Source organism: Centruroides vittatus, unplaced genomic scaffold, assembly GCF_030686945.1.
Source record: "Centruroides vittatus isolate TY-2023 unplaced genomic scaffold, ASM3068694v2 contig_926, whole genome shotgun sequence".
Classification (NCBI taxonomy): domain Eukaryota; kingdom Metazoa; phylum Arthropoda; class Arachnida; order Scorpiones; family Buthidae; genus Centruroides; species Centruroides vittatus.
Genome location: NW_027122612.1, coordinates 2,952,080 through 2,979,074, shown reverse-complemented (window position 1 = coordinate 2,979,074; position 26,995 = coordinate 2,952,080). Strand labels below are relative to the sequence as shown.

At 30.5% G+C, this 26,995-nt stretch overlaps 2 protein-coding genes, 1 long non-coding RNA gene and 2 other non-coding genes across 5 annotated transcripts in view; 3 read left to right on the top strand and 2 right to left on the bottom strand.

The window, feature by feature from the left end:
• LOC136984627 (serine/arginine repetitive matrix protein 1-like) overlaps window positions 1–4,896 on the bottom strand; it is a 102,893-nt gene extending 97,997 nt beyond the window's left edge. Inside the window, exon 1 of the mRNA XM_067281693.1 lies at window positions 4,429–4,896. Within this exon, the coding sequence (XP_067137794.1) occupies window positions 4,429–4,509 (81 nt within the window). The 5' untranslated portion in view covers window positions 4,510–4,896. The remainder of the gene's footprint in view (window positions 1–4,428) is intronic.
• Window positions 4,897–15,289: 10,393 nt separating this feature from the next.
• On the top strand, window positions 15,290–20,714 carry LOC136984676 (uncharacterized). Its single transcript, XM_067281751.1, has 5 exons — window positions 15,290–15,341; window positions 16,849–16,985; window positions 18,197–18,250; window positions 19,544–19,579; window positions 20,649–20,714. The coding sequence occupies exons 1-5, from the start codon at window positions 15,293–15,295 to the stop codon at window positions 20,712–20,714; spliced, it is 342 nt and encodes a 113-aa protein (XP_067137852.1). The 5' UTR covers window positions 15,290–15,292.
• Window positions 15,729–15,801, bottom strand: TRNAR-UCU (transfer RNA arginine (anticodon UCU)). Its single transcript has one exon. It is a non-coding gene; the product is annotated as a tRNA-Arg (tRNA).
• Window positions 16,263–16,335, top strand: TRNAR-UCU (transfer RNA arginine (anticodon UCU)). Its single transcript has one exon. It is a non-coding gene; the product is annotated as a tRNA-Arg (tRNA).
• A 16-nt stretch (window positions 20,715–20,730) lies between the features above and the next one.
• Window positions 20,731–24,335, top strand: LOC136984642 (uncharacterized). Its single transcript, XR_010882219.1, has 3 exons — window positions 20,731–20,816; window positions 21,165–21,221; window positions 24,103–24,335. It is a non-coding gene; the product is annotated as an uncharacterized lncRNA (long non-coding RNA).
• Window positions 24,336–26,995: the final 2,660 nt, after the last annotated feature.

The window sequence follows — 26,995 nt, the reverse complement described above, 5'->3', positions numbered from 1 at the left end:
TACTTTAGAAATATTCTTTATATTCACTACCTGATCAACAGACTTTAACCTGCTTAATAAGATGATTCTTCTTTCTTCTTATATCTCTCCTTGTGATCCATTATCGATTGTCTGGATTCTTAGTTCTAACGTTTATATATTAAATTTGAGATTTTTCAGAACATTATGTATTAAAGCTTGAAAACTATGGAAGCATTTAAACTTCATTTGCATTTTAACACCTTTCTAACAACAATGGCTTCCTCTTTTCTTTTATTCCATTCAATTGATTCGAATAAATGATTTGTTTCTATTGTTCAAAATCTTTTTCCGTTACAATAATAATAATATTAAACTATATAAATTTACTTATTTAACTTATACTTAGTTAATAATAACTTAAATTTAATTGATTTATAATTGTGTGTAAACAGTTCGAATTAAGAATGATCACACACACACTGAGAATTCAATTAAGAATGGTACGGATTGATGGGATAAAGCATAGCAAAACGGATAATATGCCAATGGAGAATGCCTTCTAGAAAGACTTTTTATAGGAAATTTAGGTGATTTTTATGAAAATCTGGTGCCTATTTATGTCTTAGACACGTGAGGAAAACCCGATCCGCGACCAATGTTCGATGATTTTATCCCATCAGCCACTTGTGGGCTCAATTAAGATTGACTTTTCATTCAGATAACATGGTATTAAAATTCTGAATTTAGAATTTCCATTTGTAATCTCACGACATTGTATAATTTTTATCGACATTTAAACATGTATCTTATTAAGCATTAAGCAAATAAATCTAAAAGAGAAAGTGTGTTTATAAAAAGAAAAACGCATTATAAATGGAATCTCGAAGAAAACCGAACATATTTTCGCAAATTTTGTACTAATTTAATGGAAAATAACACCAGACAGCACTCTAATCTTCATTTGATAATAATTTTCTTTCACTTTCGATCTACAGAATAAGTTAATGCTGATATTCAGTGCAATGTTCTTCTCTATCTAATTAGTGATCGACAAGTCGATTTTGTTTTCTCGAATGGGAATTGCGAGACATTCCTAGCATTTAATACATCGATTCCTTACTCCGAATAGAATTTAATCAGTTCTTAGAAGATAATCAATGATGTTTACCAGTAAATGTACTTCGTAACAGCCTTTAAATTCCATTAAATATTGTGTAAAATTCGATTTTCTGTTAAATATTTTCATGCAAAAATTGTATAAAAAAATATTTTCAGTGCTCTTTTCTGGCTTTTTTCGTTAAAATTACTCATTCAGATTGAAAATCTAATAGTAAAATTTCCAGTTAATAAGAATTTTATGGTTTAAAAAAAAAAACTATATTACAGTAAAAATATCCTTGGGAATTAAAGATTTTCCTCTTTTTATATGAAGAAAAAAAATCAATCTTGTGCCTCCAAGAAAATATTAAAAAAAAATAATAAAATAAATATTATTTTATTGAATATTTTTCCAGTTGCACTATGAAATAAAGTGCTTTGATTGAAAAAATATTGAATTTTATTTTTATATAGGTGAGATAGCTTAATAAGAAAAGATAATTAAATTACTCTTGTCGAGTGACACTACAAACGGAGTTAAATTGCAAAATAATTCAATCAAAAAATCGATAGTTTTCAGGTTGTGCCATAAATATCAATAAATTGTAAGATAGATTAAAGATATTCGTTGTTTTCTGGCATGCAAATGACTCTTCTACACCATTTATTATTATTATTATTATTATTATTATTAAATCTTTACCATTTACAAAACGAAATTCTGGTGAGTTTTTAAGCCAATTCGGGTCCATACGTAACATAAACTTGGATCAATATTTAAGAAAAATGAAAGTACAAATGTAAAATTCTTTGTAGAAGTCGTAAACCTTATAAAATTTTCTCAAAAATTTTAAAAATTGTTCTTTCTGATATGAATTTTTCAAAAAAAATTTTCTTTTTTTCGTACGTGCGATAATAAAATGGTAATTTTGTGAATCTTTATGATAAAATGCTTTAGTGTTATGATAAGTAATGATGATACTCCAGACGTACGATCGATTAGGCATAAATCTTTTTTTATTTTCTTAAATCCTTAGGTTCTTCGAAGAAAAAAAAATCATGACCTTATCAAGTTTCTTTTCCCATCTATAAACGAATCTTGGAATAACTTTCCACAAGAACTCCACCCTTTTTCGTGCTGGAGATTACTAGAGGAAGAAACGCCCTTCATTTGAACCCAAACATTAAAAAAAAAACAATTTTATTTCCATCAAATCTAGTTGAAAATTTTCAAAAAAAAATTTAAAAATGGCTCCTCCAAATAAATTCGTTGTTGAGGAAGAAGAATGAAATCTAGACGAATCCATGGGTGAATTTTTTTTTTTTTTTTTTTTGTTAAATCCAGACAAGACTACGGTAAATTATTGTTGTGGATAGTTGAGGTCACTGGTTCGACTAGTTTTCGGTCAACTTAAGATCTACCGTGTGATAAGAAGTGGCTACGAGAAGTCTAGGTGGAGCGAATGATGAATACAGTCCTCTCCCTTCTACTCAAAGCCAATTGCATTTGATACCGAAAATTAAAATAATAATAAAAAAAACTACTAGACGATTTTCTGCTTAATTTAGTACCAAGATATACACAGAGGAATTTCGCCATATTCGTTATAATATATCGATCTGAATTATTAAGACACTGCGGTTCTTTGACCTTTCGGTTATAATCGATGAAAGTTTAAGATTACTTTTATGTTTTTTTTTTATTTCTTTTCTTAAAAAATCCTAATGCCCTTTCTTTAAACTGTCCTTCAATATTGACTTAATCATTAAATTTCTTCTTATTTAAGATATGTTTTAAAGAGGAAATCCCATAGGAAATGATAAAGATCTAAGAAAAAATCTTATTTATTTCGATTAAATTAATTTTAATTAAAATAAAACCTGTTTTTATATTCGATTTACGTACGAAAAATGCAATTTCTAGTTTTAAATTCTATAAAAATTTATATATATATTTCTTAAATAAATAAATTTTTACATTATTTAAACACAACATTGAAACCATTCCGGTTACACTTATGATTTTTGAGAATTTAAATAGTGTTTTATTAAGCGATAAATTACGGATAAAATTTGCATTTCCATTGATTTAATTTCTCTAAATATTAATATTTTAAACGCATTACTTGGGTGTTGCTACTCGACTATCCAGTCCTATATTTAACTCCTCGCCAAGTTATCTACGTAGATTATAGAAGAAATAATTTCTAAGAATAATAAAAGGTTAAAAGTCTCGGTGAATTACGCGCAATGTTGTTAACCCAGTCACGCATTTTAAACAATATTCGGCACTTCCGGTAGTGACGTCAAAACAAAACATTTGTTATTTCTTATCGCGAGAAGCAGTTGCACGGTTGACACTGTGTGTAACGGTTGAACAATGTTATTGAATAATCAGTCTTATGAGCCGTAACTAAAAGCCGAAGTCAGCATGAAAGTTAATAAAAATAATTCTTTCGAGTGTGTGTGTGTGTATATATATATATATATATATATACATACATACACATTATACAAACGCACTCGAAGGGAATGTAATAAAATAAACGGTTTAATACTATTAAATCCAAGAGAACGTACACAAAACTGCACTTTATATAATAAATGAATAAATAAATTATATATTTACTGATTATTTAGCATACAAAGTTTCATTTTATTTACATTTCAATGCTGAATTTAACGTCCGAACGAAGTACAGTACGTATTTTTACGTATGCGTTGTATAGAGGTTTGCCTTACTATTCTCTCTGTTATGAATTTAAACCGAATTATTAAATATTTTATTATAAAATCGAGAAGATTTTTATATCCAATAATTAAATATTTAAGTGAAAATTACTTATAAAAGTCAGAATATAGAAACACTCGAAAATATTACGCTTGTTTATTGTTTAAAATGTTGGCATGGACTGCGATAAAATTAAAAATAATTCAAATCCCGACTTCTTAATCGGTGCATGAACTTTACTTATAAACCCCCCTCCCAGAGATCGACTGCGCCTGCGCAGAATCCGACTGGCTTTCCCCTCGGACAAAAGAATTGGGCAGGGAAGCAAACAAGTTGATCCGAATTGTATACTCAATATGTTGGATAATATCCAATATCTTAGTAAATGGTTACGTTTCTATCAGAATTTTTTCGAACAAAATTACTTACAATTTAACAATAAAATCTAGACAATATACACCAAAAATTCGATATTATTATTAATAAAAAATTACGCTTAAAATTGTAGTTATAGTAACAATAGAAACTGCGTTATTTTAACGTTAAATTGGATCGATTTCCCCCTTACTAAGGAGGGGAAAATGTAATGAATTTCTTCAATTAAAACGTGTATATATTTATAAACAGATTACACTTACCATGCTTCTTCTGAGTTTGGCTAGCAGTTCATCCATTCTAGGATGATATTGCTTGTTTGTTTTTGGGCTGTGATCGCTCATTTTTTTGTTTTTTTTTTGGAACTTTTGTTTTGTTCTGTTTGTTATTTTGTTTTTTGTTTCTTCCGCCGTTCACAAATGTTACATCTGCATCATCATCGTCATCATCATCATCATCAGCGTTCGGAACATCCAGCTAATTTGCAAGCCGACGGGGTGATCGACTTTCTCCTACATGGCTGCCGGATAAAAGGAGCGACCGCGTAGTCTGCATAACCAGGTAATATTCGATTATCCGGATCGAACATGGATGCATATAATATAATATCACGATTTACACTCGAGGGATATTTCCCTAATTTACAAAGTGGCATCCATTGTAAGGCCTTTTCCTCCTTCATGGAGTTCACTAACCACCGATCCTCGCTCACTTCCACATCCAGTGTCGAAGCTGACGCATAGGTGCATTGCGCAAGCGCGTCCGAGCGCTGTGATCGCTACCGAAAATCTTCCATCGAGGTGACGTATGGTCATACGCGAAGCGTCTTCCCGTAATGAAGTGTGTGTGTCTCTCGCCTTTTACCTACGAATTAAAATTTTCGTCGCCGGCATTGATTAATAATCTAAATCGTTACTTCTCCCTTCGATAACACCTAATCAGTCACAACTGGTAGATAATGCGCACTCCCGACTTCTCGCAGGATTCGACTTCCACGTGCAAGTATTGTCATTTCATACCGACCGGATCGAAATAACCAGAAAAAGTTTAATTCTTCATTCATTTTACTGATATTGATTACGTTTTTCCAATTCAAATTCGAAACCGAACCTTTCTACTTTTCTATCGTCGTCACAGTAGAAAGTGTAACTTTTATTAACTAAATTTTGCTCTTTTCTTAACTTAAATACAGAAAAAGAGCTGGTATTTTTTATGTAATTACGTACTAAACACCGGGCATTGTGTTAAAAGCCGCGTTTTGTATTGAATCTGATAATATCGTGATTACACTTCTTCGTGTTTAGTATACTACACTTCGATTAATAATCTATATTTTTCCTTTTGAATCTGGTTCCAGTCACGTAAACCTAGTTTTTTTTTTATATATATAATATGTGTCCTCATATCGAAGTGGGTTGCATTTGTTTGGGATCGATATCATGCGGGACACTTCAATCGCGGGTTCTACCCTCACGATGTGGCGTGACGCATCAATCGATTCGTGACGGAAGTGCTTTCTTTCATTCTCATTCACAACGGAAATGGTCCTTCCCAATCGACGAAGGTCGATTGGGGAACGACCTTCGTCTTTCTTCTCCAACATTGTCTTAGTTCATTGCCCGTTGTCTAGATTACTTCTAGTTTCTTCCATTTCTGTTTTTCTCGCGTAATCTCAATTTTATGATGAACTTCTACGTTAATTAATCGTTGTAAAGATGGATTTAAATATATATTTTGATCATGATAATTAAAAAAAGCTAGAGTTTAAGCACCATTCTTTATATTTTTTATCTATAATAATCGCTACCATTACCTGTATTTCATACATTAACGGGTTGTGGGCCATATCTCCCGAATTAATTGGAAGATTTTCCTGAAAATTTTAGGAAACGTTTCTACCTAATACACAAATCTTCGTGCAAAATTTCAGATATTTTTGACAAAGGATACAGGAGTTATTAAGCTTTAAAGTGGATAAACAAAATCATACCCCACACTATAAACATAAAGGAAAACTCTTAATATTTTTGCATTTCTCGACGTTTCAAGGTCTCCTGAATCCAAAAATGTAAACAATTTAGAGGTTATTTTGACCGATCGCCATAATTTCCCCGTGTTTTATAATAAAGTAGGAATTAATCAGGAAAAATTTACATTTGGCACAATTACAGTACTATTCTGTAGAATCTGTTTCATATACTATATGGGATTAATATATATGAGAAGGAACAAGTTAGCTCTCGTGCAATTACTAGTATCATGCCATTCAACCCCAACTTTTTATGTGTTTTTCGCGTGATATAATAACTGTAGATAATATATATAGCTGCAATTATCTTATTATATTTTGAGAGCATTCTGACATTATTCTACATTCAGTTGTGTCTGAACAAATCTTTTTTTTTAAATAAGCTTTTTTAATACTTTCGAAATTCAAAATATTCTTCAGATATAATTTAAAGATTATAGTAAATTACTATTATTAAGCTGTTATTTATTACGACAGCTTTTCTCAATATTTAGCTTAATTAAAATTTAATTCTTTAATAAAGTTCCTTTCCAAGAATTTCGGATTTAATAATATAAATTTCGACCAGAAATCTACATAAATTACTAATTAGAAAATCATGATACGTGCAAAAATCGAGATAAAATATTCAGAGAAAATGTATGAAAATTCTTTACAATTTCATGTTTTTTTAATGTAAAGAATAAAAGCACGCATCACAATCTTTAAGATGAGATTTTTGCATAAGATAATCAGCAATATATTAAAACAAAAAATTTCATTTATTTAATGAATAAATTAAAATTTTAATATGATAAATAATTAAGAATTATCTATTTATACTAGTAAAAGTGTTCCTTTTTTTTTAAATGACATTTTTAAATCCAAACCGTGTTTTTTCTTAATTAAATCGATGTTTTCAGCCTTATTATAAGCCACTAAATTATATAATTCCAATAAGAATGTATAAAATATAAGTAATATATTCTTTAAGTCTTTTTTCCAATACTTATCGCCTAACATGGGGGTGTACTGTACGTTACCTCGGATTAAAATACGTGTTGGATTGTGTTAAATTTGGATCCTTTTTTTTTAAATTACTAGTATTAAAAAGCGAGCTATACAATTATTTTATTTTATAAAATTTGGTGTATATATATATGTATACAAAAATAGAATATCTGTTCGTACATCCTCTATACACTTCCCTCTAAACCAAATTTTTCAGTTACTCTCTAGGAAAATATAGACTACCATAAATACCAGACACACCATTCCATCAGTGTGTTCCCTATAAACTCATAAACAGATAGATTTGGATAGATTTTTTTTATATTCATTGTCTAGGACCCTCCTAAAAGTATAGGCTACCTGGATACTGGATACCCTCCCTTCCAATTCCTTGGTATCACACTGGTACTTACTTAATAACGCGGTAATCTTATATAATTGTAATAAACTTTTAACTTAATGGAAATAAATTAAGTTGTGTAATGGCAATCCTTTGATTTTTACTACTTAATCGGTTACAGAAAAAAAAGTCATTAAATAACCATTTCTATTTTTCTAAACTCAACGTTGTAAATTGAGATTACGTTTCTGGAAATCAGTTTTAACTTCATAAAATTCACAGGTGGACAATGAATAAATACAGTATATGGCTTTCAAATGAGATATTTAATGCAGTTAATAGGAAATTTATATCAATCGTAAAAGCTGAAAGCTGTAAAATTAGTGGCCGTAAAGTAGAATAATACTAAGTAAATACAATAATAAAAATATTATTTTCTCATTAATATACTACTTTTTCAAAACAACAATTAAGAGGACATAGTGGAAAATATATTGAATTTTTACTATAAAATTTCTACCGGATTTTTTCAGGTTTCGGCAGCTTTTAAGAAGGGCCAAAAGGAACTAAATCCTCTCTAAAAATTATCTAATTCTTTTTGCACGTCTTAAAAGCTAGTAGAATAACTAAATGACCCCCCAAAATTTAATATTCCGGTGACATGTCTACTACTAAATTATTATTCGTATGTCTCTACATCATTTAATATTCATTATATTATTTATTTAATTTATTATATTTAATAGAATAAATCGTGTGTTTAAATTTTTCGTTCTATAAATAATACTCTCATAGATTACATACTTTGTTTATTTATAAATTATAATAAATTTAAAAAAAAAAAAAATGATTTGTGTGAAAGCGTAAACTATAAATAATTTGAATAAATTAATTTTGATTTTATTTACTTCTATAATTATGTTTTTATTATAGACTTAGAACAGTCATAATGTAATGATTGCAATAATGTAAAGTGCACGCATAATTCACACTATTTAACATAATAAAACATAAAATATGAATTAAATACTTTGAATTTATTTATTTACTTTGCTATCGTGACTTATTCTTATCTTTGGATGTATTCTTTTAATAGATCATACCATAAATATATTTTATTGCACACAAGTAATTATAATACAAGATTTTTTTTTATTTTTCAACAGGCACAAATAAAAAGTACAGTGTACATAGTTTATACGAAGACTAAGATAATAAATATGATAAATAAATATCAATATTATTATTACTTTCTCCCTGTTATATATAACAGAGGGAAGGTATGGAGTTTAGTCAAAGATTTTTATACTTGGGGGATATTGAAACGTCGAGAAATGCAAAAATGTTGGGGGGTTTTTCTGTATGTATGGATGTTGATGTGTAGGGCACTTTGAAGGTTAATAACTCCTGTGCCTTTCGTCGAAAATTTCTGAAATTTTGCAGGGAGGATTGTGTATTAAGGGGATTGATGGTATTAAATTTTGGTGTTTAAAGGTCGAGGGGATGTGGAGATAAAGGGGTTTTTTTTGTCTTATCTCGAGTGGGATTGGATTTAATGAAGATTTCACTCATTATTACCATTCAAAATTTTTATTTATTTATAAAAATTTATCTTTACCTCAAAATTAAGTTTTTCACCATTAATAAAATATTAAAACAGATGGCTCCACACACAATTTAAACTTTTTTGCCGGGAAAGTTACTCAACTCCTTGCTGGATTGTTTTTTTTTAATTGTATACTTTGGAGAAAACTCATCTCTGTATAAATTATTAACATTTCTAATAATTTAAATACATATATTTAAATTAAAAAATAAAGTAAAAATTTACTATTGATCCATCGGTACACATCTACCAGCAAATATATGTTATTCATTTCTCACCACATCACTTAAAATTCTAGTCTCACATTCTGAGATTCACAGAGTCGCTTTTTAAATAAATGAAGTCAATCTAAAAATTATTCCACGAATTAAAGTGTAGGAGTGAATATTTTTCGACATAATATATATAATACATAATCAATGAGAAGACCAGATATATTTGAAATACAATAGATCTCGCTTTACAACTGCTCTAAATTTTCTATTGTGACTGTATAAAATGTCTTATTTAGGTTAAGTGTTTGTAATTTTCTTTCTGGTATTAAGTATTAAAATTGTATTTCAAAGAACATAATTTAAATTTACGATATTGAGCCTTTTGATGGGAAATAGGACGACTCTCTTCTAGGGAATCAATTAAATCCTAATAGCAATGTTGTACTGTATTTAAGAACACTTCATATTTTAAAAGGGATTGTCCTTTGAAGTAAAAGATGACGTGCAACACTAATTGCACCATTTGCACCTAGTTAAATCCACCGCTGACTCATGAGTAATTATAAAAATGTTTAAAAAGTATATATTATGTATTAAAAAATCTATAAATATTGAAAACGTTAATTTTAGTAATTAAATTGTACAGAGAACAACAAGTAATCGATTTTTTCGTCTAATGAAAAATCGATTGTATAGCTGTAGATAAGCAATTATTTTAGTAAGCTGAGTCATTTGAAAGAACGGAGATTTTTCTTCTTTTCAAAGATTATTATTTGCTAAAATAATTGGAAAAAGGCATCTGAAATACAATATAACCGAAATAAAGTCGTAATTCTATCATATTTACATATATTTTACTATAAAATCAATTTATAGATACATTTATGAACAAAGGATTAACACGAGAATGACTTTTATATATACAGAAAAATGCGAGGAAGGAAGAGAAATAAAAACTCTAAACGTATTTTTTAAACCGTAAATAAAAATATACGTTTTGTTTATTAAAAAAAATTATATTTTTCGTTATTATTGTAAAAAATAATCAACTACTTTACGCAGATTGAAACTTGAAAAAGTAATTATAGAAAAAGAGTATCTGCACTAAACAATGAACGACGTGTTAGCCTTAATGAAATTCTACTAGAACAAAACACCATTAAAATAGAAGTGACTGAATGAAGAAAAGGATAATCAAATTACTAAATTCCTTTTAAATTAAAATTTGATGTAGAAGTTAGCTTTTCCGATTTAATAAAAATCTAACAGTCCCTTAATTTTGAAGGTAAAGATTGGTTTTATATATTAAAAAAAAATTGTAAATGCTAATAACGAGTAGAATCGTCGTTAAGTCTGACCCTAATGGAGATACACAAGACCCCCATTATCTCCCCTACCCTCTTGACCTTTAACCACCAAAAATTGAATAGCATCAATCACCCTAATGGAAAACTCTCTTTGCAAAATATCAGAAATTTTTGGCAAAAAGCATGGGAATTATTAAGATTCAAACAGGGTGAACAAATCATCCCGAAATTTATTTTCTTCTTAAAAAATATTATAAATCTTGTAGGAGTTCATTATTATATTACATTATATAGCTCTTGTACATTAAAAAATTGATATAATTGTTTCATAAGGCCATAAAACCCTAATGTATCCCCCATTATCTGATCGGCTATGTTGAATCATCTCAAGCGATAATCCATAAGAATACATTTAGTTAATAGGTAATTTACTAGGACTGTTTTTGTTTACTCTCGAGAACGGAGTTAGATAAAATGAAAGACGAGACCAAATGTGAAAACCTTAGGGGTGTGAGGCCCCGATTAACTATATACCAACTTCCTATGTAAACCGGGAGTCGTATTATTTCAATTCAAATAATTTCCCCTGAAAGGTGTTAGACAGATGACCGGCACGACTCTATTGTTAAAGGAAAAGTATGATGTACAGGAGCAAGTCACTACTAATTTGAGATCGAGAGCATATATTTTAAATGAAATAAATTAAAAATATGATTAAAAATTTCAGTCCGGCATTGTGACAATGTCAAATTTTCCTGCAAAATATAATTGCAAATAACACGAGAAAAATTCAATTGAGCTTAAGGCAACTCGACATTTGGGCAATCTGTCAAGGAAATTCCTCCATCCTGGGAGGCAATTTCCTTGGCTTTCTATGAGAAACTAGACCTTATTGTCTAACACATAATGTTATAAAACTGCAGTTAATAAAGTAGTTAGTCGCGGGTTCGCACCTTAAGAGTTTCAATACTGTGTGCACTATCGTCATATACCACACTATATTGAATTATTGAATAATTTATACCGAAATATTGAATATTTATAATATTTATATATAGAATAATTTGTCCGTAAAATATTGAAACACTTAAGGAAGAAAATTCGTCATACACAACGTACCCGAGAATACGTTACGTCACTCTAAGTATGACATCCTTCGAAGATGTGAAGTGTTTGCTTATGAATTAGAGTCACTTGATGTCGTCTTCAAAATATAAATGGCAAACTATGTTCTTTGAAATCTTATACATGAAAATTCGTTTAAAAATATTCAAAAATTCAATAACCGTCTATTAATAATTCCCCATTTTTTTTTTTTGTCTGGTCCTGTACAAAAATGTGTTTACTATGGGGTACATTGTTTTCTAGAAAGCTCTTTATTGAAGAAAAAACATAGTATTGTTAATTTATTGGCGTGTTTTCCTATGTCTACCGTTTCGAACAGTCAGAATCTATTATTTGCATTTGCAGAATATCCTAAACCTGCTTATACAGATGATAGCACTCTGAACGTCAAAAATTAAAACTATTTTTTAGTTTTCCTCTTGTTTTATAAAATATATTATCAAATTTTACTGTAATGAATTCATTAAATTCTATTTCGGCAAGCGCTGAATAAAGAGAATTTAATTATAATTACTGGTAATTAAATATATGATTTTGTTTGCCGATTCTAATAATTTTGTAGTCAATTTTCGTTGACTTTTAATTGTTATCCCGATCGTTAAATATTGTAATTAGAAGTGAACATACGTAAACAGACAAATAAGCAAACTAAATAGTTTTATCTTGCTTTCTAACGTTGTTGTATACGACGTGGGCGATCTGCTGAGTGGGATTGCCTTCTGGAGGACTTGAAACTGGCCGCTATTTAAGTGTTATAAACGTTATTGTATGAAAATATTTAAAAGAAAATAAGATAGATAAATATATACCGGAATATATAATTTCTTCGATTGGTTTGTATCTTAACACCAACTATCTTCATCACTTTTTATCTACTGTTTTCTTCTGCAGCCACCCACAATAACTGAAATCGTACGGAAGTACCGAAACTTCTATTCAATGCATTGATTAGTTTGCATCCACATTCAACTTGTTAATTAGCTTAAAATTTGGAATTTCTACGCAATGGAATTTATCAATCTTCATATTCATAGATTTATTTAAATTACAATTCCTTTATTACAGCAAGGTTCTAATTAACAAAAAAACATCACGCCCATTGTTTCGAAGAAATTAACGTTGGCTCTTTACACTAATTTAAGTATCGTAATTAGTATCAAGTGCGACTGTTAGAGGCCGAAATGAATGCCGCATTTAATCATAACGTTCGCAGTAACTTAATTAAAGTTATGTGTAAAAAAAGAAACTAATCAGAAGTTTCCTCTATAATTAATGCTAATTTAAAATTTTTGAAATTATTATGATCATATTTAGTTCTTTCTAGCATTAAATAAATTCCTAAATATTAATGTATTTTTAGAACCGATAGATGGCGACGTTAGTTTGAATACTTCTATAATACAGAGAGAAAAATGATCACAGATGCATCTAGAATTTCTTAGTGGGGCCCGGGTGGGGCCTCAAGCTTTTAAATTTAACTGTATTGAGCGGAGAGGAAGAGCCTCTTATAAGTTATAGTGTAAGGCCTCGGCAAATACAAATCCGCCCTTTGAGTTGAGGACAGATTATCTACTGTGGTTATCTATAGGCCTAGTAAAAAAATAATTATTGAATAGAAGGGCCTGTTAAAAATGATTTAATCAAAATTGGATGGACTAACAATACGTGAATCTATCTTGAAGATACTATACAGTTATTCAAGTTGTTTTTTTTTTTTCATTTAAAAGGGACTTATATATTTTTACAAGTATTTACTGAGTTGTAGATAAAGAAGTTTATACGAAAATAATTAATTATTATTGATTTACCAACCTTTTCTTGCATTTTTCCCGTATTAAATTCATTTTTGTGTAGTAGCTTTTAATTGCTGAATAATACTAGATGAATGAAGTCACAATGCAAACAGTGTTAGGGGAGGAGTAAATGTAAATTAACATAAAATATTTATAAAGAATTAATTATTTTTAAATTAAACGAAAAACGAAAAGCAATTTTCTTGCTGAAAAACAATAATAATTAAAATTAGGATATTTATTTAATTGTTGAAAATACCAACAAAATTTTAGTTTGAAGTCATTTGAAAATTATGACATCGAATAAAGGCTAAATAAAATTAAATATATGATAATAAGTGAATATAACAATTACTAGTTTAAAGAATATTTAAAGCGGATTGATTATGAACGTTTTTTAAACAGAACGATATGCATTATTGACAAATAAACGTTTAAATGATAAAATTTACACAGTACCATATATTATGTCTCATATATTCTACTGAGGGAATAAATAATTACTTCGGTAAATTATTGTGTTAGTAATGTATTGTATATTGTATGTATGGACATTAGTGTGTGTGGGGCACAGTAATAATTACGTGCGTTATTATTTCTCAAACTTAAACAATGTAAGGACAATGAAGCTTCTTGAAATTATTCAAAATGAATAATTCTTTAAATTTTAATAACGTAAATTATGAAAAATTTCTTAAATTTAAATAAATTCCTATGTTTCTTCATGGGAATTTATTTATAAAATATGAAAATATATAATGAAAACTTGAGATCTATTTAAGACTTTATGATGCTGTAATTTGAAAAACCTTCATAAAGGCAATTTTGGCAACTTTTATATTATTTTTACGAACATTTTTACAGGTTCTGAGACTATTTAGTTACAAAAATAAACAAAAATTTGGCGTGTTTTTGAACCAATGTGTCTGGTTTGAACAACTGTTATCGAATTGTCATCTTTGTTGGTCTCAACCAGGAAATGTTTTGTTCAGTTTGATGGATTGAATTGTGGCATGATTAAAGTTCGACGGATGTTTCGTGCATTCACACGATTTCGACATTAACAAGATGTCACACTTTTCTCTAATTCAAAACTGTAATAATTCATTAAGACATTTTACCCTTAAATTGTCAAAATTAATAGTTACAGCGAAAACTATATTGTAATTTAAATAATAAATTGTAGATATTTTTAACTATAATTTTCATTTTTAAAATTTTACCCATTTATTTTCCATAAACAATAATTTAAATTGCTTTAAAGAGATACTTGAGGTAATATATTTTTAATCGTTGCTTGTAATTTCAGGATTTTGCTAGGGTATTAATTTTTATAAGATTTCCACTTGTTGATTTTAAAGATTAAGTATAAATTTTTTTTTAAAAAAGAAGCATAGAAACTTTTCATTTTTAATGTTTTTCTCCTGAATACCTTTCTTCCATAGCCATCGCCAATGGTAAGGAATGAAACATGACATACTCTGGATTGCGTGGACTCCTGAAGTCCATGAAATTCCTGGAGAGTACTCCAGATTCGATGCTTGAAAGGTGGAATGATGCCTTAAACGCCTGACCATCCGCCCGTCGATCCTTAGAAACTTCTGTCACTAAGCAAACAGTTGATACACGCATTTTATTCTTCCTTCTTCCTTATACACCTTATATATATATATAATTCACGGGCGAAAATGTATTGGTTTGCTAAAATTAAATAACACAACCATGATACATGAAATAACCATCACTGCTTTCCTATTTCTTATCTTTTGCGGTAAGTTAAAAAGTCTTTCAAGATCCTTTAAGCATTAAATTCTCGAATTAAAAAATTTATTAATCATACAGAATATTTCAAAGATATAAAAATAAGTGATTTATATTATTTTTTGAGAAATTTGCATTCAAACTTTAATATTAATTCTGCGATTCATAAGGAAATAATTTTGTTAGATAAGTAGTATAAGTTATATTATCATTTTATTAAATTACGATTAGTGTAAATGTAACAGAAAGAAGAATATATATATATTTGTTTGTTTAAATTTAAGCATATCAGTTTTATATTAATGTATTAATTCTTCTACTTAAATATACTTAACTGATATTCACGAAACTGGTTAAGAAATTGGATATTCAAAATGCATTTGAACAAAATCAAATACATCCCTACCGGGATTCGAACCCGGGACCTTTGGATTAGAAGTCCAACACGCTATCCACTGCGCTACAGGGACACGTATTGGGTACCCTTATCAATTTATGTTAAATTTGAATGACATTATGAATTACGTTCCATTCAAGCTATGAGACAGTTAGTAATTACGCATTCATTATTATTTTGAATATAACACAGACATTTTATTCTACGAAACCAAGCTGATTGCCCACCGATGTTTTACATTCGTACCAATATTGCGTAACTACTAATGAATGGACTAACCCACAATGGCAAAAAGGGTAATTCCCTAAAGTCCCCACCAATACGGATCCCAAATCAATCTTTTATAAGAAAATTTTCCTCAAAACATTCCCCGAAAAAAAATAATAATAATACGTAGTATCTGAAGTGAATACTATACATGGGGCCCCCTAATCCCCTAGGTTCCATAAAGCGATAACGACTCACAGCTTGAATGGAACGTAATTCATAATGTCATTCAAATTTAACATAAATTGATAATAGTACCCAATACGTGTCCCTGTAGCGCAGTGGATAGCGTGTTGGACTTCTAATCCAAAGGTCCCGGGTTCGAATCCCGGTAGGGATGTATTTGATTTTGTTCAAATGCATTTTGATTACCCAATTTCTTAGTTTCACGAATGTTGTGTCGATGATTCGCTCCAGAAAACCATGAAATCCTTCTAATATACATCTACTTTTAGAAATATTTATATACAACAATTATTTTGTACGTAACAAAATACACTTATGGCATACTTGTATTCTAGAACATCAATTCCCAAACTACTGAAATCTAGAATAAATACAAAATGTCTTTGGATCCCTATCATATAGATATATTTGTTTGTCTGTATATAAGTGCGAACTTATTTATGTAGACCTATTAAATAATTGGAAGTGGTTTGAAAGATCAGCGCTTAGGGACCATTTTCTCTTAGAAAGTCCTTGGAGACAACGCCGACGTGTCGTGTTGCCGTATACAAGCAAAAGAAAAGAAGTTAACCATAGCCTGCACTTTTACTATATCCTAATACTATAAAAAAATAAATACTAATATACGTTTTATTGATTTTATTTTTGGGGGGTCATTCTTCCTTAGCTACTAGCGAGCAAAACAGTATAGAAACAGTCAAACAATGCGGAGACGTACCTGAAGATTGCGAAGATTTTACAGAAAAATGTGATAAAGATACAAAATTCCGTTGTTGCAGATATTGTCAACTAAAGCAAACTAAGGTAAGGAAAAGAAAACATTTATTTAAAAAATAAATAATTAAAATTAGTATAAATTTAGCAATGCGTTTTTATTACATTATTTCTGAAGTAATATCTTCTTTCAGATTTTACGATTTGTAACTAAATACACATTGCCTACAATATTTAAATCCTAAAACAGTTGTTGGACAATCAGAAACAATAATGTTTGTATAATACAGTATTTCTGTTTCTGATTGTAAATCTATAATTTGTTTTAATGTCATTATTACTGCTCATCATTTTTACTGCTCATTATTATCATTATCATTATTAGAAAATTTTCAGGCTAAATTACTTCAAGTTTTATTTCACTACTTATACGAGTATAAGCTCCATCTTATCATTTTGGGTTTTATGCGAATGAATTTCACCTAGTAATCACACAATTAATTAGATTTTGAAGCAAATGAACTAAAAATTCAATCTCGGCACCTTCAAAAACCTCTAAATCTATACTTTTTACTGGTTTGTTAATAAGCACAAAGCATGAGTTACTCCAATCAACCTAAGATTTAAACTCAGCCTATAACCATATCTATGCTTCCTTACAATATGCAAAAAGGATGTTCAGATGATGAGCCGAAATCTTATGATACGTTACGTGGCGGATGATTCTCTCAACGTGCCCAAAGTGGCACGTTGGGAGAATCATCTGCCCAGAACCGGATTTATCAATCCAGGGGCCCTGGGCACAAATTCGGTGGGGGTCCCCCTTTAAGAGTAGGCAAATTTGATGATTTAGAAAATTCACACAAAATACTGTACTTTCAATTAGATTTAAACTAGGAAGTTGTAAATTTCATTTAAAAATAAGGTTATTGTAAACTTACATATATTTTATTGTGTAAAACTAATTATTTTAACTGAAAAATACCTATGTGAAATTTTCCGATGTTTCATAGGTTTTTTTCCCGGGTTTGGTTTTCTCTGCCTGTTGCCCTCATGATTAGGCCACACTAGGCTGTCACGGTAATAGAAAAAAATTATGTTTAAACATAATTTTTTTTAGTTTTGTGGGGCCCTTATTTTGTGGAGGCCCTGGGCACAGGCCCCAAATGCCCTTATGTAAATCCGGCCCTGCATCTGCCACAGGTGCCATCACGTGCCACAAATTCGCCACTCCTGATATACGCGATAGTTTAAAGTAAGTATTTACTATTTCATAATAGAATTTTTTTTAAATTTACCAGTTTGAAGATGAAGCAATCCAATGTTGCGTGAAGAACAAAAACGATTTTCAAAAGGTAAGATAATTTAATTATTGATTTTTCTGATTCATTTAGTGAACTTATCTTATGTCATGTTTATAGTAGAATATATTAAATACTTAATATATATTTCGCATTATTTGAAAATACAGTAGCCTCTCGTATCGCTCATATGTGAGATCCCGGGGAGGTAAGAGGGAGTCGTACCTTCCGTTCCGGCGACTCACTTGTCAAGGATGGCTGTTACGTTGACGGCGCGTCACGCGTTACGCGAGTGGATGAGGAGGAAGGATGGGGTCGACGATAAGGCGAAGCCGACAGTCAAGAAAGACACCATTTTTTTATAACAAAACAAGATTTATTAAAAGCGAAACGAACAAAACTACACTTCTATCCTCATATACAAAAAGGGGGTCCAGAGAGAGAGAGTTTACAAATATTTTTCATACCTCTTAACAAGTCCGTAATAGACGAATATTCTCTCAGAAGTGACGGTGATTTTCGGGAAGACGGAGAATCGGTTAATGGGACGATGGCACGTAGAACCTTAGAATTCGTCGACTAGACAATGGCACTTAAAAGAACTTAAGAAACTTAGAAACCTTCGGGTTCGATCGACGGCGCAGTGCACTTAGTAATGGAGAGACGATCGGAGAGCCCTGTAGGGGGGAAGGAAGCGTCTTTTATAAGTTTTTGATGAGAAAACCCGTCACTTGATCGATAACGGATCGCATTTTGGGCCATAGGTGTTCCCGGGATTTAAATAAACGACTAGCTCGGACGCTAACTGTAAACCATCGTGCAAGATGATCTACCTGCATCCGAAGGAATAACGGCTTGTTGACAGTTAGGGGGCGATCGTTGCCCGTCTAGGGTCAACAATTTCCCGGGTATGGAATGTTGTTGATTAAGCCGTTTATAACTGGAGTGAAAAAATTCAGAAATTTCTAGTTTTTTTAACTTCCAGATTTCACACATATAAGATAACAAACCAAATGAGCTATATTTCAGATAGAGAAATGGGTTTTATGCGGATGAATTTCGTTCTTTGTACGTGTTAAAAACGAAAATCGTATCATCAATATTTTACTCAAAGCTTAAGAAATACACGTTATAAACAAGAATTAATCGAGTTATAAGATATAAATTTACAACACTGAACAAACAGATGATGGTATGAGGCGAGCTAGTCGACTCGTCCGCTTATTTTATTCATGTTTTAATTTACTTTATAAAATAAATAAAACATTAAACTCTTATATTAAATTTAATATATTAAAAATCAGAAAAATAAATTTAAAATTGAATTTCATTTTATTTTTTTTACAGAAAGCACGGACTTGCTGTCTAAAATTAACATTTCAGGTAAGCAAACTATTTTATTTACTTCTGATAATTTCAATTATTTACTTAAAAGCAATTTTAATATCTTGTAAAAAAATAAAAATATAATTTGCGACGAATGAAAAACTATGGTTAATTTTTTAATGGATCTGAGGATTATATTATTATATATACAATTAATTATAATTTAAAAAATGTATGAATAAATGTTAACTATTTAATAAGATAAATATTTTATCAGAACTTAAATTTCAATAATATTTTGGTATATTTAACCATTTTTCGTATTAAATGTTTACATTTATAAAATGTAAAATACTTAATATGTCTGCTGATATACATATGTGGATGAAACATATGTCCTACCGAAAGAATTAAATTATTGTGCTACACTTTAAAAAAATTCTAGACCTATAAATGCCCACTGTCGTCCGTCCGTCTGTCCGTTGTCTGTCCTCCCTTAATCTTGAAAAGTGGCCTCCTGCTCCTTACGGAAAAGTATGATGTACATCATAATGTAGTGTCTTGCCCTGTATATCGGGGCAAGACACTACAGTATTAATATGGTATTAAGTATAGCTTACTACAGTTTGGACGTTTGCTGCGCCATCAATTAACCTCATAATAAAGTTTATTAAACATGTAACAAAAATTTCTAAGTTAGTATATCTGGAACAATAGTATTCCCTAATAAACTGCGGAAAGTTCGGTATTTATGATACTTTCTTTTATTATACATCTAAGCGGAATACCCCGTATTATCTCATGATTTTATCAAACTATTCCTTCATTAAAAGTTTAATTTAAAATTTTATTATGTTTTATACATAATTTTAAATTTCTTTACAAAAATTTAATGCGTAGAAGTATCGCAAAGGTGTCTTCTTTAATTCCTAACGTCCTTTTATACACTTCGGGAACAAACAAGTCCTTACGGCGGAGTCGACTTTCCTTTATAGGCTACTTCCCCCGCCTCAATATGTAAATACGGAATTAAAGAAGACACTTTGGCATGTTTTAATTAATTATTTTTAATTAATGTTTTAATTTTTAAGTTTCTTTGTTTGATTTGTGATTATTTGCCTTTCAGATAGAGCAAGAGTGCATGGAAACTGATGAACTTTTAAGCAAAGTTGATACTAATGTAAATCTCTAATTCATTAATTGTTCAGAAATGATTTTTATATATTCGAATATCTAATTTTATTCATTTATTCAGGATGATCCCGATCGAGTTGTTCAGCCAGACTGGGACATGGTATGATTCTTATTTTTGTGCTATAGAACTTTTTATGGGAATAATAGATCAGTTACATTATTGTACAGAATACATAGTTCATTTATTTAAAACTATTATATTGATATTTACGTATGTTTAAAGAATTTTATTTATTTTTTTCATTTATTTCATCTACAATGAGATTATACCGAAAATAAAAAAAAAACAAACACATCATAATATTTCATAACTAAACTATTAACTTAAACTCAAATTAAACCAGAACATAATGGTTTTTGTCAAGTTTTATTTTTAAAATGAAAAATTACAGCAAACAATGAATCATACAAAAAATTAATAAGGAATTTATAAACTTATTATTTTTAGATACCAGAAAAACATGAAACTGAAGAGGATTGCATTAAAACAGTACAATTCCTTAAGGTAAAACTTAATAATTTAAATATTGATTTAATCCATTTTTCATTTCTTAAATAATCGATGATAAGTCATTTGGCAAAGTATCACCATGCTTTCGTGAAGAGTCGAGTTTAAATGCTCTCGGGATCTTGTTGGTTGTTCGTAAATACAGTGAAACCTGCTAATGTGACCACTGAAGGCACCCAGCTCAAAGTGATCATCTTACACTGGTTTCGCTGTAGTTAAGATTGGAATTTCATGCATATTGCAACCAACTTTATGAATCCAAGTGCATGTTAAATCGTTCTTATGCCAGAACTGAGGCTATTCTATATTGCTTTTAATGAGTTGTAGCATCATCAAACAAATTTAATTGGATTCATTTTATAACTCCTATCCTGCAAGTATTAAGATGGCTTTTTTACTTCTCACCATGAGTTCAGTCTTGAGCTTTCGGATGAATCCGACATATCCGGCATGGATCAGAAATCGTGGTAAATGTACTGTACCATCTCTCGATATTTTTCAATTTACAGTTTTATTCATGAAATGTTCACGAAAAACGTATGTAAGATCCAAAAAGTAATACAATTTATATAACTAATGCCAAACGAATTACCGGATTATTCATCGGACTGTAAAAAGATTAATTTAATGGTTAGATTAAAAAAAAAACAATTTAGCTACAGGCAAGTTATTATATGTCGCCATCTAATGGTAAATATAATAATTAAAAATAAATTTAATTTCAATTTAAACTTAGAATATTCTTTTTTTTTTTTTTAACTATTACCAGCTGAGTGTTATCTTATGGGCAAAAAGGACAATTGTCCGACCCCAAACTAATCTTTTATAACCTCATTACTGTACTAAGTACAGCTGACCAGCTGACCCTTGATAATCCGACAGGTATGGGACAAAGGGGTGTCGGATTACCAAAAATGTCCGGATTACCGAAAGTGATTACATATTTGGCATTGTTTTGCTATCAGTAGCCTACAATATTCCTACATTTTATGAGTAAAATGCTGCCTAGGTTAATATGGAACTGAAACACCCATTTCGGTTAACTAAAACATGTTTATTAAAAGAAATATGGAAGCCAATAAATGTACATACAGTATGTATAGGCATAAATAAAACAGTACGTACAGAACTGCTCACGGAAAACACAAGAAATGTGTGTCATCGTATAAGAATTGGGTGGGGAGATTCATGTCGCGACATCCTTCTGTGCAAGCAGACACGTAACGGGACGGGGACTACGGTGACCTTGACAGGAGGTGCGTCGGACTACTGATCATGTCGGATTATCAAGGGTCAGCTGTATATTGAAATTTAAATTTAGACCCTATCTGGAGACCCTAGATTCCCGGTGTGGCGCTGGATTCAAGGTACACTGACACAGCTCAGAGGTCACGTTAAAAAACGAACGAGAATACTGAGCCGGCTGAAATCTCCATATAAACAGAAGAAGAAGAATACTGGAGAGAATTACCCCCAAAATCTCCCGAACAAAAATGGCTGAAGTCAACCCTGTATATGGGGCCCCTAATTCAAATTTGACTGAAGCCGCCATGACTATTTCTGTCTCGAGGACACTAATCAGACCTTTTTCAGTAAGCCCGTTATGTGTTCGGCTAGGCCCATAATGAGAGAAGGGGGTCTGACATATCTCAGACAAATTGCTTTATATCTAAGCATTAAATTAGCCCGACGAATAATACAAGTTCTTTTGGCATTTAATATTAATTGAATCGGATCGATGTATATATGATTAGATAATTAATAACTCTTGTTATTTGTATTGGTGCTATTGTTACTGCTCCTGCCGCTACTATTCTGTTTAGTACTTTCTTAAAAAGCGTGTATCGAAAAGATATTAAAAACATTAAAAGCTTACGAGGTTTTATACAGAGAAAAATTGGAATTATTTTCTTTTTTATGGAGCAATAGATAAAAGGTAAGTATATAAAATAGACCTAGCAATATCAATTTTTGCTGGAGCAATCATAAATTTGCTCTATTTCCATAAATAATTTCATTATATCAAATTCATTTAAGATGGATATCTTAGATATTGCTCTCGATTTAACAAGAAAGTAAACAACTGCTAATTTTGAATATATCTATATTGTGAAATAAGGAATATGCTTAGGTTACGAGTAAGCAAGTGTCGAATCAGACTACAACGGATTCCTATCAAAACGAACAATTCAATTCAACAAGTTCCATTACGATTCGCTGTTAAACTGTTTGTCGAATTGTAATAGAACATTTTTCAACGATTTTCAGCGCACCGCTTCACTAAAGGAAGTGAACTAAACCGACCTTAAGAGGACCTTTATTTCTTAGTCATTACGGAATTGAATAGGCATTGTGAATGGCTCAGTAGTGAGTAAAAATTCAGATGTTTTATGGGAGATTTCTGGAATCCACACAGCAGGCATTTTTAGTGCTTCAACATTTTGCTCTTCGACGTTTTCGACACCACAGTCTTGATGCAGGATCGTAGAGAGGAGAAGCTGCAGATTTTTCCCTGGACCCGGAGCAAACTTCCGGGGTCTGTCATGGTTCCTATTACTATAAATTGTTTTTTTATTAGTAAAAAAATGAAATTTTAGGATTATCTTTTATTATCTTTTTTTAAAAAAAAGCATTTTAGGTACATCATTTGTTAAAATCGAAATTGGCAAAAGTGACCCGCTTTTTTCTCATGTCCCATAGAAACTCCCTTAGCTTAATGTATCGATGTCTCGCTTATACAAATCAATCAATTATTAATTTATTTGTTTAAAGAAACATTTAAATAAACAGTATTTATTAATAATATACAGTAGTTGTAGTAATTAAACATTTAAATTATTGACAACAATAATCCGAAGAAAATTATATTTCTTTCTAGGATGACATTGAAAAGAAATGTGAAGGTGTTAAAGATGGTTTCAAGAAAGATTTCTGTTGCTGGATAAACGGTAAAATGGATTAATAAACTGCATACGCTGAAATTGTATGGATTGTTTTAAAAAAATTGAACAATGGAATAATTTTTTTTTTGCACATTTTAAAGTCTAAAACATTTAAAATACACTAATTGTCCTACCAAAGCAATTTAAATAAAAAATATATAATAAATGATTTAAAGTATTTAATATTTGTATAATAATAATAAGGATCTCATTTTGAACAATGTTTTGCAAAGTTTGTAAGTAATAAAGCATTTGAATAAGACATCAATTTAGCCTTTACAATGGCTAACTGACTCTTCGGCTATTCGCTGAAATACATTGGTTTGGCTATAAAGATTTCTTACAATTACACCTAATAATGCTAATATCTCTCATATATATCTATATAATTAATTCGTAACACACTTTGAATTGAAATATTCAAAATGTCATGCTACGTCATGATCGCTTAATATTATTGGACTGCAATTTTTAATCGTAGACCTATGCATTTACGTTGTCGTCCGTCTTTCTACCTGTCCTTACATATAGACTTAAAATTTTACTATACCGCATCGAGTATTTGAGAAAAAAATATAAAATAAAATACATACAAACCAGATATTCTTCATAGTAAGTAACATTTAATATTTCTCCATGTCTGGAATGTCAGAAGCTGGAGAAGCACGGTTTGCTACCTTCAATAAGAATTCTAATCCTAGTGCCACTGAATCAGAGACACTTGTTATTTAGGATAAGTTCAACAAACTGCTGAATTTATTAGAAAAGAATGCTGACAATTTGACTTCATGTTAACACTGACCCAAATTGGTAAAGAATTTTGAAGGCCCAGGGCCCCAGATATCGGTGAATAGTAAAGCTATTTGGCTCTAGCTATGGACATAAAAGAGCCACTAAAACAAAACGAATTATAGTAAGTGCTTGTGCCATACCACAATCTCATTCAATCGAATCATCCCACTTACAGCACAGCATACGGTATTTTCACGCAATCATTCAGTGATAACGTTTTAGCACGTATTTTATTCGATAATTTATAAAACGGAAGAATAATGTACATTTTTATTCTTAAAATTATTGTTCGTATTAACTATATAATATATTATGCAATAAGAATACAATAAAAAATTTTAAAGAAACTACTTTTATTTACATAAATGCAATAAAAGTAAAAACTTTTTCCCAGTATGTTTGGTATTATACGACAGAAAATAAAAGCGGGGAGGGGGTGCTCATATTTAATTTTATTTGGTTATAGCAACGCGACACGTGGAGAGGAAGATGCCTCTCGGGAGGACTTTCTGTAGGAAACTGGCTCCTGTTTAGGTGTTACAAACGCGAAGAAAACCCGGAAAACTCCCCGAGGTCAGCCATTGCCAGGCGCAAAATATTCCTAGTTACACTTTTTATTAATTTTTATGGTGTTCTCGTGAGCGCCCCACGCTTTTATTTTTGGTTGCATAATACCAAGAATGCTATGAAAGCTGGAAATATATATATATACACTTTCCCGGCTGTTATAACTGTGGAAAAGAGTATGGTGATCAGGAAAAAATACCCCATCCCAGATTTTTACATTTTTTGAACTTAGGACACCTTTAAACGTCGAGAAATGCAAAAAAATCGGGTTTTTTATGTATGTGTGGTGTGGAGGCACGATTTTGTTCACCCTGTCTGAAGCTTAATAACACCTATTCTTTTTGTCGAAAATTTCTGAAATTCTGCAAGGTGGTTCGTGTATTAGGAGGATTGATACTATTGAATTTTGGTGGTTAAAGGTCCCGGGGATGAGGAGATAATGGGGTCGTGTATATCTCCACTGGGGTCGGACTTCATGACGATTTAACTCGTTATTAGCATTTACAATTTTTTTTTTTTTTTTTTTTTTTATAAAACTTAGCTCTACTCCCAAAATTAAGCTATTTACCATTGTTTAACAATTAAAAATAAAATATGTTAACAGATGGCGCCACCAAATCTTCAATGTTGCCAGGAAAGTTGAGTAACTCGTTGCTGGTATGGATAACGGATCTACATTATTCCGGATAATTAGGGTTCTACTGTAAATGATGTTTCAAGATTAAGTTTTTGATGTGACAATAAGAAATAATAAACAATTAACATAAATTAAAGAATTTCTGAACAGCAAAATTACAAATGTACGAAACGAATTATAGTAATTGTTCATCAATTATTGTTGATATTAAAAGGTCATCAATCTGCAAACAACATTGCCGGGACGTTGTTCTGCGAATTCATTGTTTAGAAAAACTTACTCATGCCTTTAACGTAACGAGTACAAGGTTCACTTCACTGAACAAAGTATATAAATACACAAACAAGAGGGAGTGAAAATTAGGGCCTTAGCTGTGGGCTCAGACCTGTATAAAGGACCCGAATCGGAATCTGTATAATAAAACTATAATTATGAAGTTTAGAAAATCAATTTAAGTACATAAAGGAAAAAAAGGAATATAGTAAAAAGAGAACCGTGGAGGCCCTAGCCCCAGGACCAGTCATTGTCTCCACGATCCTATACATCGTCTTTGATTAAGGAATGTGAACAAATCCCACTCACGCCTTTTTTTTCTGTAAATCTTACGTTATTATTGGTGGAAGTGTTTTCTTATTTACTTGAAGATATTCTGAAATCATACGAAGAGTTGCATTTCGATCAGAACAGATGATTTCAAATTATCCCATTGTGTGTATTGTTTCTTTGTATTATGTATAGATTTTTATGTTATATATGGCATAAACTCCACAATTTTTATAAATATTTCTTGTTTCGAAAGTCCTCCATAATCATGCAAATACAGTATATATAAA